At 31.6% G+C, this 18623-nt stretch overlaps 1 protein-coding gene across 5 annotated transcripts in view; it reads right to left on the bottom strand.

Annotated features, from left to right (window-relative positions):
* Positions 1-3910: 3910 nt before the first annotated feature.
* The window catches only part of LOC125077773 (venom dipeptidyl peptidase 4-like), a 39493-nt gene continuing 24780 nt past the window's right edge, over positions 3911-18623 (bottom strand). For 2 of the 5 annotated variants that reach the window (XM_047689819.1, XM_047689820.1), the window contains exons 2-18: positions 17915-17987; positions 16810-17128; positions 16546-16640; positions 15555-15632; positions 13561-13822; positions 13144-13313; positions 10650-10741; positions 10192-10312; positions 9528-9620; positions 8980-9113; positions 8000-8207; positions 7271-7455; positions 6939-7133; positions 6433-6590; positions 5977-6062; positions 5278-5403; positions 3911-4554 (exon numbers count right to left, since the gene is read on the bottom strand). In XM_047689819.1, coding sequence (XP_047545775.1) covers positions 4465-4554; positions 5278-5403; positions 5977-6062; positions 6433-6590; positions 6939-7133; positions 7271-7455; positions 8000-8207; positions 8980-9113; positions 9528-9620; positions 10192-10312; positions 10650-10741; positions 13144-13313; positions 13561-13822; positions 15555-15632; positions 16546-16640; positions 16810-17128; positions 17915-17965 — 2463 coding nt within the window. In that variant the 5' untranslated portion in view covers positions 17966-17987 and the 3' untranslated portion in view covers positions 3911-4464. The other 3 variants (XM_047689823.1, XM_047689822.1, XM_047689821.1) reach the window with 3 other exon arrangements.

Genomic DNA, 18623 nt, shown 5'->3' with positions numbered 1-18623 from the left:
AACCAATTAACAAATAAATCGAACCTTTATTGACGATTGATTCCTCTTATGACAAAGAGTGCATTCTGCATCCTTCTATCCCCCTATATATTATTACTCTTTGCTTCTATCTTTATGAGTGACGGTTACAACTACGTGCGCGAGAACTTTCTTTACTTCGGTGATCCTTTGCGATGTGCTCTTTTTTTAACCTTTGTGATAATGACACTTTATTACAAAGGGCGCGAGAATTTTTCTTACTTTTTGTACGATGCTGAGGAGAACATGAGCTGACTTAGGTTGTCGCAGTCAATCAAATATGCGAAGAGCTACTTCACGTGTTAACCGTACTAATGACCAGAAAGAGACAGATCGAGAAAATAGTCATATAAAATTAAATGTTAGTAGCATAATGAAATTGAGAGATCTCGCAGACTCAGTGCTCCTGTGATTCTGAAACGATCCTGCATTCCACTGTGATCCAGCAATAGATTATTGTGCCGACAAATAGGTAAAAATTGGGGAAATGACAATAATTGGTAAATATTATAAGATGTTACAATACCAGTTGGTAAGCGTTGTGTTCACAATCCAACAGTGAAGAGAACTATTGTCCATGAATTACAATATTTTCTTCATCGGAACAACAATTTAGTAAACATGTTCAAAATAGCATTGGATCGAATGCCATCCGAAAGCCATAATATTGTCGTTCGAGCTGACAAAACACCTGCCGATGAGCCGATGCCGATGAGGCCGATGACACACAAGGAGGTTTAATTCGCTCACAGAAAATTTACAGTCTAGAGATATTGATATCGTCGGAATAATGATTTGAAACATGTATCTGAAACACACAGGACTTATGATGTGTTACAATCTCCTTTGATCGTCTGGCAGGGGGAAGATGGGTACCATTTTAATATAAAAATGGTTACACAAGTAACAGGCGCTGATGCCAAACAGATGCCCACAAAAAGTTATTGCTATGAATTTCTATTCATAAAGACTCATGATACGTGTAGGTGAAGTAAATCTTATTACTATCATATTCTGAGGTGCTTTTCCATCAGTTTGCAGTTCACATGCATGTCAAAATTGAGGCTGAACTATTGACATACATCCGTTTGAACCAAAGACAGCTTCGATCAGAAAAATACATTAATTATAAATGCTATGAAACAGTCGACCCAAAATTGCATGCAGTAGTTACCAAACACATGATACCCGTGTATCTATCTGTATCTAAACTCTGCAAGGTTTATACCTTGCAGAGTTTTCAACTGTATGGTCGACGGCACGTGTTCCAAGCGATTCCCAAGAGACCTGATTGCTGAAACCATCACGGGAAATGATGGATACTCATTGTATCGTCGGCGATCAGTTGCGGACAATGGTCGATTGGTAGTTGTGAGGGTAAAAGGAAAAAATGTTGATGTAGACAATCGTTGTATTGTGCCATACTCGCCAATTTTATTAATGTAGAACATTGTAACTCTGTGAAGTCTAAAGTACATATGTAAATATATTAGCAAAGGTAGCGATATGGCCGTCTTCGCTATAACCGATGCAAATTATGAAGTATCACAGTACCAGATGGGTCGCTATGTTAGTAGCAACGAAGCAATTTGGCGAATCTTTCCATTTGTGATCCATGAAAGACAAATACAGTAGTCCAAAAATATAATATAATACTAAATTATATATTAATTACATGTGTAATATATACTTACACATGTAATTAATTGAAAAAAAAATAGTAAAACCTCATTTATATCAAGTATTTTTTTATTAATTACGAATTTCTATTGTTTGTTTGAAAATTTATTTTATACGAAAGTTTAGCTTTTTTATTTATCGATTATGGCAGTACGAAGTCTGCCGGGTCAGCTAGTAGAATAATATAAATTAGCTCTACGAATTGCAAATGTATACAATACTTAAAATTAGTTTTAATTATTAAATCGAAATATTATTTTTTTTATAATAATGTAACCTAGTTATATTCTGAGGAATTCATTGTTAATTAGAATTCACAATTATTTGTGTTATATACCTATAATCGTAGAAAATACAAGACGCGCTTAGTGTTGTATTGATAAAACTAACTCGAGACATTAAACCTCTGGAATAAATTGTATTTTATACTAATACAGTTTTTATACTGTTTCTTTTTTTAATACTCTTTTTCTCATAGTAAAATTGCCGGAGTTTAAGTGATATGTACATTGTAAAACAACTAATTTGATAAGATAAAAAAAATATCATACAGCATACAGCCGCACAAAATAACGTAACAATCATAGCTTTGTTTTGTAATAATATATACAAAAAGGAAGAGATAGATTTCAGAAAAAATCCTTTGGCCTTTGTTGATCAATTACGACGTATATACTATGTAGATATACTTATATTTAAAAAAATAAGCAAAAATGTAGCAAGTGTCTAAGTTTATACTAAGAACTGTTTTTATATCGTAATTTTTTCTTAATAAAAAACAATTCATTAACATTATAAAGCAATGGGCGTACAATAACATCACTGTAATGAATTCTAAATAAAAAAGTCTTTCTTGGCTAATGGACTACAGGAGCTTTTAGTTATAGGAGGCGGGACGCAAACAGCGATATGACTTTGACCTTTAGACCTAACCCTTATAGCCAGATTTTTAATTTATAACTTGCTAAGGATGGAAATAATCGGTAATGAAACTAATATAAGTAACAATAACCGGTAAAAAATGTACAGCCAACTCGTAAATTGACAAAAATCAAACATTCCTTAATTCCGTGCACAAATAAAATTTGTAAAGTAAATATAATGTATGATATTAATCAAGATCACTAGTTCCTAAATATTCGATATTATCAAAATATAAGTTTTAAGGTTTGGTAATATTTTATTTATTATCCAGAATCTATTCAAAGATACATGATAGCCTAATGATTAGAACTCGTGAATCTTAACTGGAAAATGCAGGTTCAGGCCCAGGCAAGCATCGCTGAATTCATCTACCAGTCCGCATTAGAACAAAGTTGTGCAAGTCTTCAAAGACTTTTCCTTGAGAACTTTGCAGTAGGACATTTACTGATTTTTTTGTTCACTTTATGTCGGTAAACAACGGGAATTGTTTGTAAAACGGAGAAGGTTTGTGGCGCATTGGCGATGAAGGCAATAGTGAATATTTTTTGCAGCTCAAATGTCTACGGGTTATGGTGTAAACTTACCAACAGGTGTTCCATATATCCGCCCGCCAAACTCTCTATTAAACTCGTATTGACATTTACTAATTCATTTCTTTAAAATTATATATTAATAAATAATAAATATTGGACAACATCACACACATTACTCTGATCCCAATGTAAGTACCTAAAGCACTTGTGTTATGGAAAATCAGAAGTAACGACGGTACCACAGACACCCAGACCCAAGACAACATAGAAATATATTAAAATAATCTAAGAAATGCATAGATTAGTGGCATATTAACTAAATCGGAAAAATAATGATAGAAAATAATAGAAAACATTTTTATTGGAATTGATACTTAAAATTAAGATTATATAGATATTTACAAACAAACTATTATTTATCTGCTATATTATCGGCGAATACATTTATGTATCTATGATATTATAATTTCAATAAATTCAACATATTATACGGACAACCCTGTCATACTGACTGTATTTGGCAACATTAAAATTAAATATATATATATATATATATATATATATAACATTATATATTTACAATACCTATTTCATTGTTGTACGTTTTTTTTTTTAAATAAAGCAATAATTTATTTAAAATCGATATAAATAAAGATTAAAAATGTTAAGTACAAAAAATACTTACAAAGTCGAGGTTTAATAAAAATGACATAATATTTTATATTAATAAGAAGCCATATTAAATATAGCTTCTTAATAAACTAATAAAATACAATTGCCTTTAACAATATTTAGTGACTTTATTTAACACCAGAACTGTTCATGACACTGATTATCGTCGAATTTTTCTTTTTATTAAACATCAATATAATATGTTTCTTATAATAATTTGTAGATTTCAGTTTTTCAGTGTAGTAAAAACGACCTTATTAACAGCCGATTATGGTTAATTGTTACTATGGGATGGGAATGCGAAAAAAAAATCCACAATCGCTGTCAATATCTGACGTGACGTAACATTTAATTCCTACTTATGTTGGACATACTTTGTTCTATTACACCTATTTTTCAGCTCTTTTTATATCTCAGGTCTAAGCTTTGAAGACTGTGTTAAATATATGTTTGCTAATGTGTCAATTTGTGCAATCTGTGCAATTTCAATCTGTGCAATTTCATCGTAATACGACAAAATTCGTTTTTAAGAAGATAATTGATTGTTAATTGTATTCTATCTAAATATTTTATTGGAATGTAATGTGTGTAGTTTACATAGATTTATAAATATAGTTATAACGTTTGATGAAAATGATTAAAACATGTTTTCTCTCAGGAACTTCTCTAATGCATGGTAAAGATGTGGCCTCACGCCTCCGAGCCCGTGGTCCTCGTCAGTGTAGCTCTGTAATAGATTTTGACACATTTCAGATTAAGACAGTGGTAACACAGTAATACCTTTAATAATTAGGAAACAGTGATGATTTTATTTTATTTTTTGTGCTTTCGTTTTTTGTATACTTTTATTTAATTTGTCTTTATATTAATAGTTCGAAAAGTTATTCCTTCCTGAGTGTACCGTGCGGTATTCGTTTTTATAATAAGATTTCACAGTAATTTTTAACTTGGCCTAGTAAAAATTTAAAGCTCAAAGTAATAAATTAATAAATAATGCATATTACATACTCAATACGAGATTATATACAATATAATTAAAGTGTGAACCTAGTATTTATTGATTCAAGACATGATATATAAAAAAATAATTGTACTATACTGATAAACTCTTTATTATTAAAATTGTGAAAAAGGGTACTCAGTTTCTTAGCGGTTCTTTTCGATAGATTCTAATTTCAGACCGGTGGTAGCTTTACATATTTTAATTTATCACTAATATGAAGATTCAAAAGTGCTTTTATGAGCTTTCTTGAAAAAAGAATATTTTGATTTAGATTTTTTGAAAAATATGCGTGTCAAATATAAACAATTGAAGTTTTTAAAATTTTATTTAAATGAATATTAAAATAATTCCAAAAAATGTAGGTTGCATCGGTACTTATGTTGTGACTGAAGTGGAATTTGAGTATCGTCATTTAAAGGGGGCAACATTTAAATTGAACAAACTAACCATCTGAGTGAAGTAGACATCTCGTCGCTGCAGCAACCTTGATATCAACATGGCGTGCTGGTAGTGTACATTGTCGTCTTCCGTTCCGTGGACCAGGAAATACCGTTTGTCTTTATAAGCCTCCACCTATAAAACATTTGTTAAATCTATATTTTTTTTAGAATTAGCAGCATGTAAATTTTCCCACTGCTGGGCTATCCTCTCCCTTTGAGGATAAGGTTTGACGCTGCTCCAATGCGGGTTGGCGGAATACACATGTGGCAGAATTTCGTTGAAATTAGACACATGCAGGTTTCCTCACGATGTTTTCCTTCACCACCGAGCACGAGATGAATTATAAACACAAATTAAGCACATTAAAATTCAGTGGTGCCTGCCTGAGCTTGAACCCGAAATCATCGCTTAAGATGCACGCGTTCTAACCACTGGTCCATCTCGGCTCTTATATATATATTTTTTACTACTTATTTATTAACTGATACTAATTCTAAATTCATATAGTAATTGCTTTTATTTGTGCCAAATAATGTTTTAAATATATCAATATCTTTTTGGACTAACTAAAACGTTTACATTACTAACAATAACATTCGCATAAATCCTGTAAAAAAATTTTACAACAAAAACTTAAATATTATATATAATACGAATATTAGGAAAAGCGCCACCTAGCGATAAACACAACAACTTCACACTCACCACTTGCTCTGTTAGTAGAGACGAGTTCGCGTAACCTTCAACGTTGTTTTGTGGAGTGTCCATGTATCTCTCCGTGTAGATGGTGTCTATAATACATTTCTCAAATTAAATATTCGTTATTTTATTAAAACAAGTGTTGAATCATTTAAATTTCTATCTAAAATTATAACAAATAAAAATGATAAACGCAGAAATTAAAGTTCATTGTAACAATTATATACAAATAAATACAGAAAAAAAAAACAAATTGGTTCGAAAATTAAACTAGATGATAAGAAAAGGTTTAGAATATTTTGCGAAAGAAAACTGCTTTTTTTTTAATACAAATTAAAATTTGCAAATCTTTAATACCATACCAAGCAATATTGAAATTATATTAAAATCTCCTACGAGTTATAAACATTGTTGATTTCCAGTCGTAAAGAATATCTTCAATTATATAGTTGCAATAATTACCATAAAACCGCCAATCGACTACCGGGGCAACAGCAATAGCACATCGGAAGACGTCTCCTCCACGCGCCAGCGCCAGCGACGCCGCGTACCCGCCGTACGACCAGCCCCAGATACACGTACGATTACGGTCTATCCAATGGGTTTGTTGTTGAAGGTACCTATATTTTTAGACATTATATATTTTCTAAAAATACTAAGACGAGATGCTCTTATATGTAAAATGATAACAAACGTGGTTAGCAGTGACGATCAACGGTCTAGTATCACATTGTTTACGCCTGCTATATTTTTGTTTAGTTTGAAGTTTTCAGTAAGTTACTGTAGATATATTCAACTTCGTCTTATTGTCTACGCTGTTAACAGGAGGATGGCACATTTTCGACGGAGATAGCTAGAGTTGTTACAAGAATTCCACACCAGTAAATACATAACTTAAGTAAATACATGAATTAACAGTCATAACTATATTAATAGTCCTAATTATTATGTATTGAAGTATAACTCACCTAGCAACAGTAATTTGATCCTCGATTTCAACTGATCCTAACTGTCGGTTCAACGCGAACATATGTTCAACTCCACGAAGTCCAGAGCCTCGTCCATCAATACGAGCCACCGCGATACCATAACGGCTCACGAGAGATGAACCCCAATCAATATTCCATTGTTTTGTGACTAGAGCTGTATCGGGGCCACCATAACTAAGAGAAAATCTCAATAAAAATGCAATCTAGCTTAAATTTTTTTCCAAAAGGTCCGTTAAAGCTTGGTTGATCCTGCAATTCCCAAGTTTAAATAAACAATATTTGGTATTTAATATTATAAAAATAATACTTACACGTAAACCAAAAGTGGTACATTTGAACGTGAGAAGTAATCGGACGGTACTTGGAGGAGAACATCCGCATCAGGAAGACCAACTCCCAAAGGTACGGTCCTCCGTAAAGTAAGTGGCACAGTGTATGTGGACGCCATTTCAGCAACTCTTGAATTGTCATCCCATAAATACACCAGAGTACCGTTCTGAAAAATATCACAAAAATAATTAAATATTTTTATATCACCCGTAAATGTGCCATTACTGGTCTAAGGCCATTTGTCCTTTTCAGATCTGGACCTTATTCCATCACGCTTGTTTGGATGCGGGTAGGTGAAGTCAAAGTAAAAGTAAAATCTTTTTTTTTTATACATAAGTGTCAAATTTTCACGACACGACACACCGACTCGTGCAGACTTTACCGAGAAATTGTCATAAATTGAATAGTTGTGTATCGCGTAATGATTCACTCAAACCAAAGATCCAATTTCGAGGTACTCCTATATATACGTACTAGCTCGATATTTACTTCTCGAAACGTTTTTTATTTCTAATACTTTTAAAAGATTGCCAGACTTACTATTTCAATATAGAGAATCAAGTCGCCCCATTGAGTTTTGACGTGATTATTTGTTTTTGAACTCGCATAGATTTGGCGAAAAAATAAAACATCTATGTATCGTATTCTATACGACACATGGATGTTTTATTTTTAAACCTAAACAAAATACTGTCAATATTTTTACTTACGATATCATGAATGTAAATTTGAGGTATGTCTGGTCCAGCGCAGTTTATACTAATACGAGATCCAGAGCTAATCACTGCTTCGTTGTACAGGCACTGACCGCCATCGGGTCGCACAATATTACACGTGAAGCAAGACAGGTCATCGTTGTTGTTTAATGTGTATATGTGTTGTTCTGATGTGTCGTTTTCACTATTCGCTTTGTACCAACTGAAAAAAAGAAATCCATCAATAAAGCTTCAACTAAGCATCAATTAAATTTAAGTCACTTGATAAATCAAATTTTAGTCAGTATTGCGCATTTTAACTTTCCCTAATTCTATCCCAGTGTATTTATCAAATTCAATTTTTGTTCTTCTTTGTCATTATTTTTTTATCGAAGTTCTTTAGAAAACTGTACGGCTTAGCAAACTGTAAAGTAAACGCAGTAGAGTAAACTGGCAGAAATCGTCACGTAAAAAAGTTATGGGGCATAACGCGAACGCCTGGAATAAGTATTTCCAGGTGATCTTACTCTTTATCTCTGTCTCTTTCTATTTTATTTGTTTTTATGAAAGAATAATTAATATTAATATTAACAATACAATAAAGTAATATTAATTAATATTAACAATACTTTAATATTCTTACATAAATTCTAATATTCGCAGGATTTTAATGACAAATTTATTTATTGTTCTTTAATTATTCTCAAATATTGTTAGTTTATTTCAATATCTGTTTTATTTATAATTCATGATATAAAGCGAGAACAACTTCGTTCCAACTAGGTGTCCCGCGTGACCTCTATTTTTATTAACTCAACTGATTGAGCTGAAAATTTGTGCACCTGACAATAATTATGATTACTGACTGCCGACTGACAACCTACTGCCAATTATAGTGTACAAGTCAACACAATCGTACTCTCTAGTCCCAAAATCCGATGATGTAGTCAATCTTGACGACAATAGCTCTACGTAAAATACTTTTGCTTACTCACATAGTATTATCAGCAGTCCATAGTAAGATTTCCGCAACAGTATGGGCTGTGTTGGTACGACGTCTAAAAGACCAATTGTTTCCAGTACCACTTGTAACTTGAATTATTTGCTTGTAACGAACACCATTTACCGTCTGAAAACCAAATAAAATATTTGATGAAAAAGTATACTAATAAATATTTAATCGAATTATTGCATAGCTTTCGTTTTCATTTAAAATAATATAAGGACAATGTGTAATGGCTGTTATTTAAATACTTACAATACTACTCAGGTATGTTTAGATTCGATGAGAGTCCGGGAAGACAAACCTTCCCTGGACTAAATCTAATGAATACCACGGCCTAAATATCAATTTCAAAACGCTTATTACCATTGCATACTATAATATAATATGAATTGTCTTATGAATATTTTAAATAACAGTGATTTTTATGTCAGATCATTTTTTTTTTATTTATTCCGTATGTTGAAATTATTTCAAGAGCCAATTTGAGTACAATGTTATTGATTTGATTTCAGAAAAGTAATAACTTCACGGACTTACATCAGGTAATATAGTGATAAAAGAATTTCCTTGCTCGTTGAACATCAGCGGGATGTTATCAATCCAACCATTTGCTTCTGAGTATGTGTAAATCTGTAATAATATTTTTTTAAATATTAATCGTCATTAATTTATTAATCTAAAAATCTAACTGAATGTAAATAATCTAGTCAGTTTCAATCAGGGCTACTTAGTATTATTGTTTTCTGGTTGGAAAGGTGAGTGAGCCATTGTTATTACAATTATTATTATTATTAATTAATCATTGGTGATGTACAATTTTTTTTTTTAATTACTTACGGCGTCAAAGTCTATGGTTGGTAATGACCACTTTCCATCAGGTCGCTAGTAGCATTACTAGCCCTTTCGGGCGAAAAGCAAAAATAAATCAGATGGCCTCCATTTGCCTACAATGGAAACGAACGTGGACTGTCGAGGGTTTACTTGGCAGAAGATACGATGGCTGAAATCTTAGTTGTATATTAAATTAATTAAAACTGAAATTGCTAATTTTTTTTCACTTTCGACTTATTGTTACATAACTCTATGACAATCGTAGTGCCATTACGATTATTTTATTGCCCGTACGCTTATCTGTATTTTAAAAATGAGTGAATTCTGACCATACACTCCTGTTACTTTTAATGAATATTATTTTAATTACCGTAGTGCAGGTGGTAGATGTCTCAGCGCAGATTACTACACGAAGAGTCGTTTGAACTCGGTTAGTCCACATGATAGCAATCCTGTCATTGCCAACAAACGCAACGGACTTCAAAATTGGCCTGGAATGAGATAATCTAAACTGAATACATGCCTTAATTGCAAATCAATTATTGGATAAAGTTAATTATGATACCGATTATCAGAGATGAAATGACTCAGTGTTTAGAACTACTGAATTTTCATGCGCCTGCATTTTTTATTCATAATTCACTTCGTTATGAGCAATGAAGAAAAACAACGTAATATATCTGATGAGAACCAGTCACATGTCGGTACATATATATATAAGGAAAACAGAACACACTTGAAGCTGTAGTTCACGTATTGTTACTTTTTCTATAAGAAATTCCAAAGAACTAAAATGACGTAAATCGTATATAATACGTGTTTACTTACTCGTTAAGATCTGTGGGTGCATTGAAAACAGTGACAACGTTGGTAGCGATGTTCCGAATGCTGACTCTAACAGTTGGATTCGTTGTACCAGACTGAAAATAAAAATAAACAAAATATTCTTTAATACGTATGCATTAAAGAACAAATCAAATCAAAAATTTCTATAGTACAAAGCACGATCGTGTGGAATAGAAGCAAGGATTCTTTATTTCCCTGTTGAAACGCAATTTTCTGGAAGAGAAGGCTAATGAGTCATAAGTCCACCCATTGTACAACACCTCAAATATATATAGTCCTCAGAATTCCGTGTATTATCAGATGTTTGTGGTGTACAATAAACTATAATAACAAGTGGAAATCATTGTAAATATTTTATATATATATTTAATTATTTATAAATATTATAAAAAATATTTAAATCAGATTACGGCAATGACCCCAAATAGACTTGGAGAAAACCCCACGACCGGTTTTTTATGATAAAAATACATGAGATCAACATAAATAATTCCTCATACCTTCTATCCTAAAGATCAGTCCCCTTATACATAAATATACGAATAAACCTTTCCAAATAAATAAGATGCGCTCTAGTATAAATGATTAAATCTCTTGATCCGTGAAGTTTGGATACATTTCATTTTCAAAGGTTCGTATGTATTTTTCTTCAAAAACCATTGGACGTAACATTATATGTTATGTGATGGTGCTATGATTAGATATCTTGACTTCAAATATATCGACATATTCAGTGACTATGTGTAACACCGGTAAATAGCTGGTGTTAATAATTTTCTTAAAAGTTAATCTAATATTATATTATTATTATTTTATAAATGTCCCACTGCTGGGATAAAGGCCTCCTCTCCCTTTGAGGAGAAGGTTTGGAGCATATTCCACCACACTGCTCCAATGCGGGTTGGCGGAATACACATATGGCAGAATTTCGTTGAAGACACACGTAGACACATGCAGGTTTCCTCACGATGTTTTTCCTTCACCGCCGAGCACGAGATGAATTATAAACACAAATTAAGCACATGAAATTTCAGTGGTGCCTGCCTGGGTTTGAACCCGAAATCATCGGTTAAGATGCACGCGTTCTAGCCACTGGGCCATCTCGGCTCTCTATATATATATATATATTATTATACTACATATTATATAATATTATGAAAAATATATTGATTTTTTGATTGTACAAAATCTCTACATATTTATAAAACGCTTCCTGTCGTCTGTTCGCTTAGATCTTTTAAACTACTATCTTTTTATCTGGATTTGAATGCGGTTTTCATCAATAAACAGTGATTCTAGAGAAGGGTTTATATGTATTATACTTTTTATATTATAACGGAGAAAAGGAGATAATTTCAACTTTTCTAGGCGAAAAACAAAAACAACGTATGTAAAGTCCAAAATGACCAAATATGATTAGTATTATAATTATTTTACTTAGTATTATAAGTACTACAATAAAAAGAAATATTAAACTTGACCAACGCGCGACGGAGACAGACAAACGATGAAATGATAATTAGAGATAAGCACAATGTCAGATAGTCGTATAATTACGCAAAAATCGAACAAAAATACACAATCATTGCTACTTAGTGCAATGCAATGAATCATGATCAAGTTTCAATGAAACCATTCTGGAAGACCAGAAAACTTGTTGTGTTTCAAACTTAGGTAAATTAATGAAGATTAAAATATAATAATATACGAAAACAAATTTTAAATAGCATATTAAATGTTTTTGTTAATATATGTTGTTGTCAATGTTAATTTATGAAGGTAAAATTGTTAAAAATGTCAAATTGAGTTTAGTTTTTCTTTTTTAAAAACACCGCTAGCAAAGTTAATCCAAGCGTAAACACGAGTATGAAGTTGTGCTGGAATAAATGTTGAAAATTAGCAAACTTTTTCAAAATAACTCGCCGACATTAAAGTAACTAAAAATGTTAGTATTTTTTTTTTTCTTTGTAACAGGGAAAAAATTTCTTACGTAACTATTAGTGTATAAATAATTTTTATTCTTACTATGTTATATTTAAGCTTAATAAGCTTCGTTTTTAATGAAAACAATACCAAATCTTCAATGTATGTTACTTAGTAAACGTCAATTAAATATTTAATTAATGACAGATATCGTGTTCATTCCGTATAATAGACATATTTGTATACGAGTATTATAATTCATGCTTGAGTATAAAAAAATTCGATGTTTTAAGAAAATACTGATAAAGAAATAGGCGATACAGATAAATACATTACAGATTATAGAGATTTTTTAATTTTTACAAGCCTCAAATTCATGTGATCCTAGTTTAATTGTCTTGCAATAAACACAGATTGCAGTTTTAATTATATCAATAATATTATCATTTATGAAACTATAAAATTATTGTGAGAATTTAATGTGGGACGACCTTGATAAAATCATACATAAAATATGGGGTAATATTTATTGATACCAATAAGTTTGACATACCTTCGGGTAGCGTATATCGCGATGAGTTGTGTACTGAGAGTCCACGGAGCCTGGTACGCCGAAGTGCGGTATCTGCATTACTCTAACGTTTGTGTCGTCAAAGGTCGCGTACGCCATCCTGGCACCGTCACGCGAGAACCAGAGCGCGTTGTTAGAACTGAAGACCTCCTCTACACGGGATAAAAATAAATTACTCGTAATATATTTAAAAAAACACGTAAACGATAATTGAACTACCATTCCGTTCCCATTCGAAAAGTCCTATAGCTGTCCATGTTCGTCTGTTTGTCATAATTATGATGTTTATATTTAATATCTCCACCACAAATTTCATAAAGTGTACAATAATATAAGAAGAACAATTAAAATCTAAATAATTGCAAAAGTAACAATAAAAATATATAAAAAAATACTTACCTTCATATACCCAATCAGGAACACCGTTGTAAACAATATTCTTTTGTCCATTAGTCGTGATTTGCTGAGGAGCATTCGTCAAATTCGATTGGTAGTAAATATTATTCAAGTAAACGTAAGCCAGTGCTGTACCCGATGGACCCCAAACGAAGTTCTGGAGAATTGCCTCGTTAAGATCAACCCCGGGAGGTATAATGTGCGTAACTTCACCAGTGAAGATATCAATCACTGAATACCGAGCCTCGAAGCTGTGCCTATAAACCTACAATTATATGACTTGTGTTTATTAATCTTAAGGACTATCACATATTAATATACAAATGTATATAATGTATATCAATGATTTATTTTTTTATTTTTTTCAATTAATTAAGTCACGGTATACACAATATTGTAGAACGAAAATATAAAAAAATACCAAAACATAATAAATTCTATCAGGACATGTTGCTATGTCCTGATAGAATTTGTTATGTTTTGATAAGGTGATCCTGTAGCAACAAAATTTTGTTGGGCTGAGATAAGTAACTATATTTTTCTTGAATACATTTATAGGATTTGAAAAATGTCATTGTCGCAATATTATTTCTCAATGATGCCGAACGATGTCTACATTAGTGAGCTACTTTAGTTTGAATACTGTAGTAATCTAATATATTAGCTTGTGTTTTTTTTTTTGAACATTTATGACTTAAACTTTTATAAAGTATTTAAATATTTAACTGATATATGGTTCCATAAACTCAAGTAGCGGTAAATAGCATCACGTGTACCGATTATTTATAATCCACAAAGAATACAAAATTATACACAGTGGATATTATTTCATTAAACCCTAGCGATAATTTTTGTATACCATTGTGTTTTAGCCTATCAATGACAAAAATGTTCAATATTATTTTATTGTTTAACGCAATTGTGACAAGTGCCCAAACATTTGAGTCAGCAATACCAAATAATAATAATAATGTGACTAATTGGAGTGTCAAGGCTCGATTTGTTTCGGTTATGGTCTATTAAAGTGCAATAATTATTTCTCACAACAATATTCCTATTTAATTCCTCGCTCAATCTATACCGTATCAACTCGCTGATATAAGAATTATTAATTATAAACTGGTCTTGGTGATCGTTATTTAATTCATCAGCAAAAATTTCTAAATGAGATTCTGGCATAAAATTGTACATGATTTACGAATTTTAAGATATCAGATAAAAATAACTAAATTAACGCCAGTCATCGTAGTTATAACTGATATTTTTATAGTAGGTATGTATTACTTACGTTACGTTCATCAACCTCAATATTCACCCTTATAGACAATGTAAATATAAATTTTAAACTAGGTTCCTCGATCCCTCTGGGAGCGTAACATTATTTAAGATCACGTCTGTTGCTACAAAGCTTTTAGAGGCGCGAGTCGTGAATTAATTTTGTTTACTTCAAGCCATTTGTTTACTAAATTACGCGATGGTAGTGATCAAGTTCGATGAAGTATTTTTTTTCTTGTTATAACGTCAGCACCTTTACATTTCAACGATATTTATTCAAAGGACAAGAAAATGTTATAATTTTTCACATGTTTTTTTCTTAACATCGGTTAGATCAGATCCTATTTCCATAAACATTGTATGTGGCATTAGATATAGCATATTTTTATTAATGTAATGAGAACTATTACCAGTCTACTTGTACTTCATGCCATTAGACATCAAAAGGTATGACATGTTTAGTCTGTCAAGTACCACTTGTTGGTATTACACCGCCATAGACATCTGCTCAGCAAGAAACAGTAACGAGAATATTTACATGCTTACAAGAACAATACGCCGCTTGGAAATGAGAACCAATCGAAAAGATTATATCCTAATGCATGCAACCTTAAAACCGGAACACAGCAATGTACACTAACTAAAACTAAAGTACTAACTAAGTAGGGCCAACTAACATGTTTCCCCGCTGCTAATAAAAGTACCAAAGACAAAATACTAACCGATTCTTCGTTGTAAGAAAGCACTACATATCTCCCATCAGCCGACAGCTCTGTCACTCGGAAAGATTGTTGTAGGATCTAAAAATAATAACTTATTAATGAAAAGTCTTGTTACTTGAAGTTTAAAAAAAAAGTTATACACTGACGTTACATAAATTATAACATTTAATGTATAACTGAGCTGTACTGGACTAACTACAATGTTTCAAATTATGTACCAACTTTAACAATTTAAGTTCAACTAGAACTCGTGTATAACGTGTGAATTAACTAAGTTTCGCTTAAGGTGTTTGTCAAGATTAAGTAAGATTCAGATTGTATACATTAAAAGAAGCAAAAATAATAATATAAATATAATAAATAATTCAAGAAAAAGTCATAACCATTAAGATTGTGATTATATACAATACATTAAAAACTGAATAAATACACTAGAACAAAAGCCGACAAATAGCAACGGGAACATCATATTTTGTTACATAATCATTATTTTTTGCCTGAAAAACTTATTCAATTAGCGAGTAAGTTGATGACGAAAAAAATTACATTAATCATTTTCTCTCATCGAAGAACGGAAACAGTCTAATGAAAAAAAAATGCTCAAAATGTCTTATAATTTCCGTAACAAAATTTATAATGTCGTATTTTATGATTTATGTCGTATAGGTAGGGCGATTGAAGAATGGGTCTCATATAAAGTGGTTACCACTGCCCATAGACACTGGTACTTTAAGAAATATTAATCATTCTCCAAATCACCAATGCGCCCCAAGGTTAGGACCAATATGTTAAGACCCTTGTGCCTTTAGTAACACTATATCAAATAAATGTATTTAATTGTATTGTTATTATCATAGTAAGATTGTTATTAGCTTAACTTAGCTCAGTGTTCTATATTATTTGAGTCTGTATGTATTAAGGGAATATTTTTGTTCCTAACGTTAGTGATTACGAAAGAACTAAAAGTATGAATTGCAATAAACTGGTAAACCTGTGATGTATTGGATACAATGATTGTTGAACTTTTGGAATCAACATCATACAGCGCCAGATCACCATTCGCATTTCTGAATAATATTTCTCCATCTGAAATAATTCAATATTAATTCTATTATCACGTACGAGAATAGAATTACTTCGGTACTTACAATTCTAACTGATTGTAAGAAATATGTGCTATTCATATCATGACATGTTTTATCAATATTCTAAAGTGTCACACTAATCAATGTAATGCAAAGTAAAAAATACGCACTTGATGTCCAAGTCCCATTGAATATTGGCGAAGCAAACTCCCCGTTTATAACATCTTCCAAATTTATCTCTCCCAATCCCGGCGTCGACGGTGGTGCCTCAGTCGTTGTCGTCGTTGTTGTCGTCGTCGTCGTTGATGGAACGGGTATAGTTGTTGGGAACGTTGGACCTTCTGTCGTCGATATAATAGGATCAGCTGAACCAGCATCGTTTCCTGTTAGTAATACTACAAGTGTAATAACAACACCAATCGCGACCAACATTGCGACAAAACCGATACCATATGTCACTCTCTTCGACTTTTTACTCGCAACCAGGACCTGCGAAAATACAACAACAGAACCACTTACACACTCACTGAAAACAATATCACTTTTTTTCCAAATAGATAAAAAATACTAAAACTAATCTCATAGATAGCATCATTGTGTTTTAAAGATATAGCACTGTTGCTAAGATAACTGATAACACGTGCTTCATCTCAATCATATTGATTCTAATCTCGTACAAATCAATTCAATATGAACAGAACGAACACCGACCTTACAGGAAAACTTTAAACAAACTGACAATTATAAAAACAGATCAGTTCTTATATCATCCTAAACATCGTTGAGCAAGGTTAACAACTTATTGAAAGTCACGATATCACTTTGATTTTTTGATAAAATCATGAGAATTAATAATTTAAATCCTTACTGACTCTTATGTATTAAAATGTCTTATTTTTGTCACTAAAACTAAGGCATGCTCGCCTGTGATTTGTAATACTGAAAGATTTTTACTTCTTTGATTTCCTTTCTAGTGGTCAATGATTCACAGTTATCAGAAGGGTTATCTACTTGACATATAAACACTATTACGTATTAGTAGTAATTACTATGATGTAGACTTTTACTCTTGCTTATCAAATAATATCGAAGTAATAAATTAAATTAAAATTGTTAAAGTATTATTTGGTTAAGCGTATAAGCGTAAAAATATAACGAAAATATAATATAATTAGATTTATAAAATATTATTAATATGTTACTACTGTTAAAATAAACTTTGTGCCTTTGTTATTTTCTTTCAGGGAAAATTATGAGTAACATCGCGTTTATTACCTGATCACTGGTGCCCATCTCCATGGTCGAGTTGCCGTTATCTTGTGCCATGGTGAAGCGGATAAAAGATCACCTGTAAATAAATGATTGGGTATTAATATTTAAGTATTAAATTATTAACCTATTAATATTATTAATATATCACTTGGTAGTAGGGCTTTGTGCAAGCCCGTACGGGTAGGTACCACCCACTCATCAGAGATTCTACCGCCAAACAGTACTCAGTATTGTTGTACAAGCACAAGATATAACATCTTAGTTCCTAAGGTGGTGAAGTAATGTTGATGTAAGGATGGTTAATATTTCTTACAGCGCCATTGTCTATGGGCGGTGGTGGTGGTGGGTACCACTTACCATCAAGTGGCTCATTTACACGTCCGCCTCCCGACATCATAAAAAAAATATGTATCGAATTTTTATTTGATTTTTTACTGTTATGTATTATTTTTCCTCTTTTTATCGTAACTGTATATAAATAGTTTTTGCTTAATAGTGCACGCTGTGGTCTCCTGTAATTAAAGATGCACACAAGTTTTAAAACTTAAATTCATTAACAATCTTAAAAATATATATTTATGTTAAAAATATATATCTTTTATTGGAGACTCTAAAATTAAATAAATAAATATATAATAATAATATTGTAAAAAGTTTTATAAATAAAATAAATATTCATAACGTATTGACAAAACCAACGTATTCTAATTTT

The sequence above is a fragment of the Vanessa atalanta genome, chromosome 4, assembly GCF_905147765.1.
Source record: "Vanessa atalanta chromosome 4, ilVanAtal1.2, whole genome shotgun sequence".
NCBI lineage: Eukaryota > Metazoa > Arthropoda > Insecta > Lepidoptera > Nymphalidae > Vanessa > Vanessa atalanta.
Note: the sequence above shows the minus strand (reverse complement) of the source record. Positions and strands in the feature narration are given on the sequence as shown.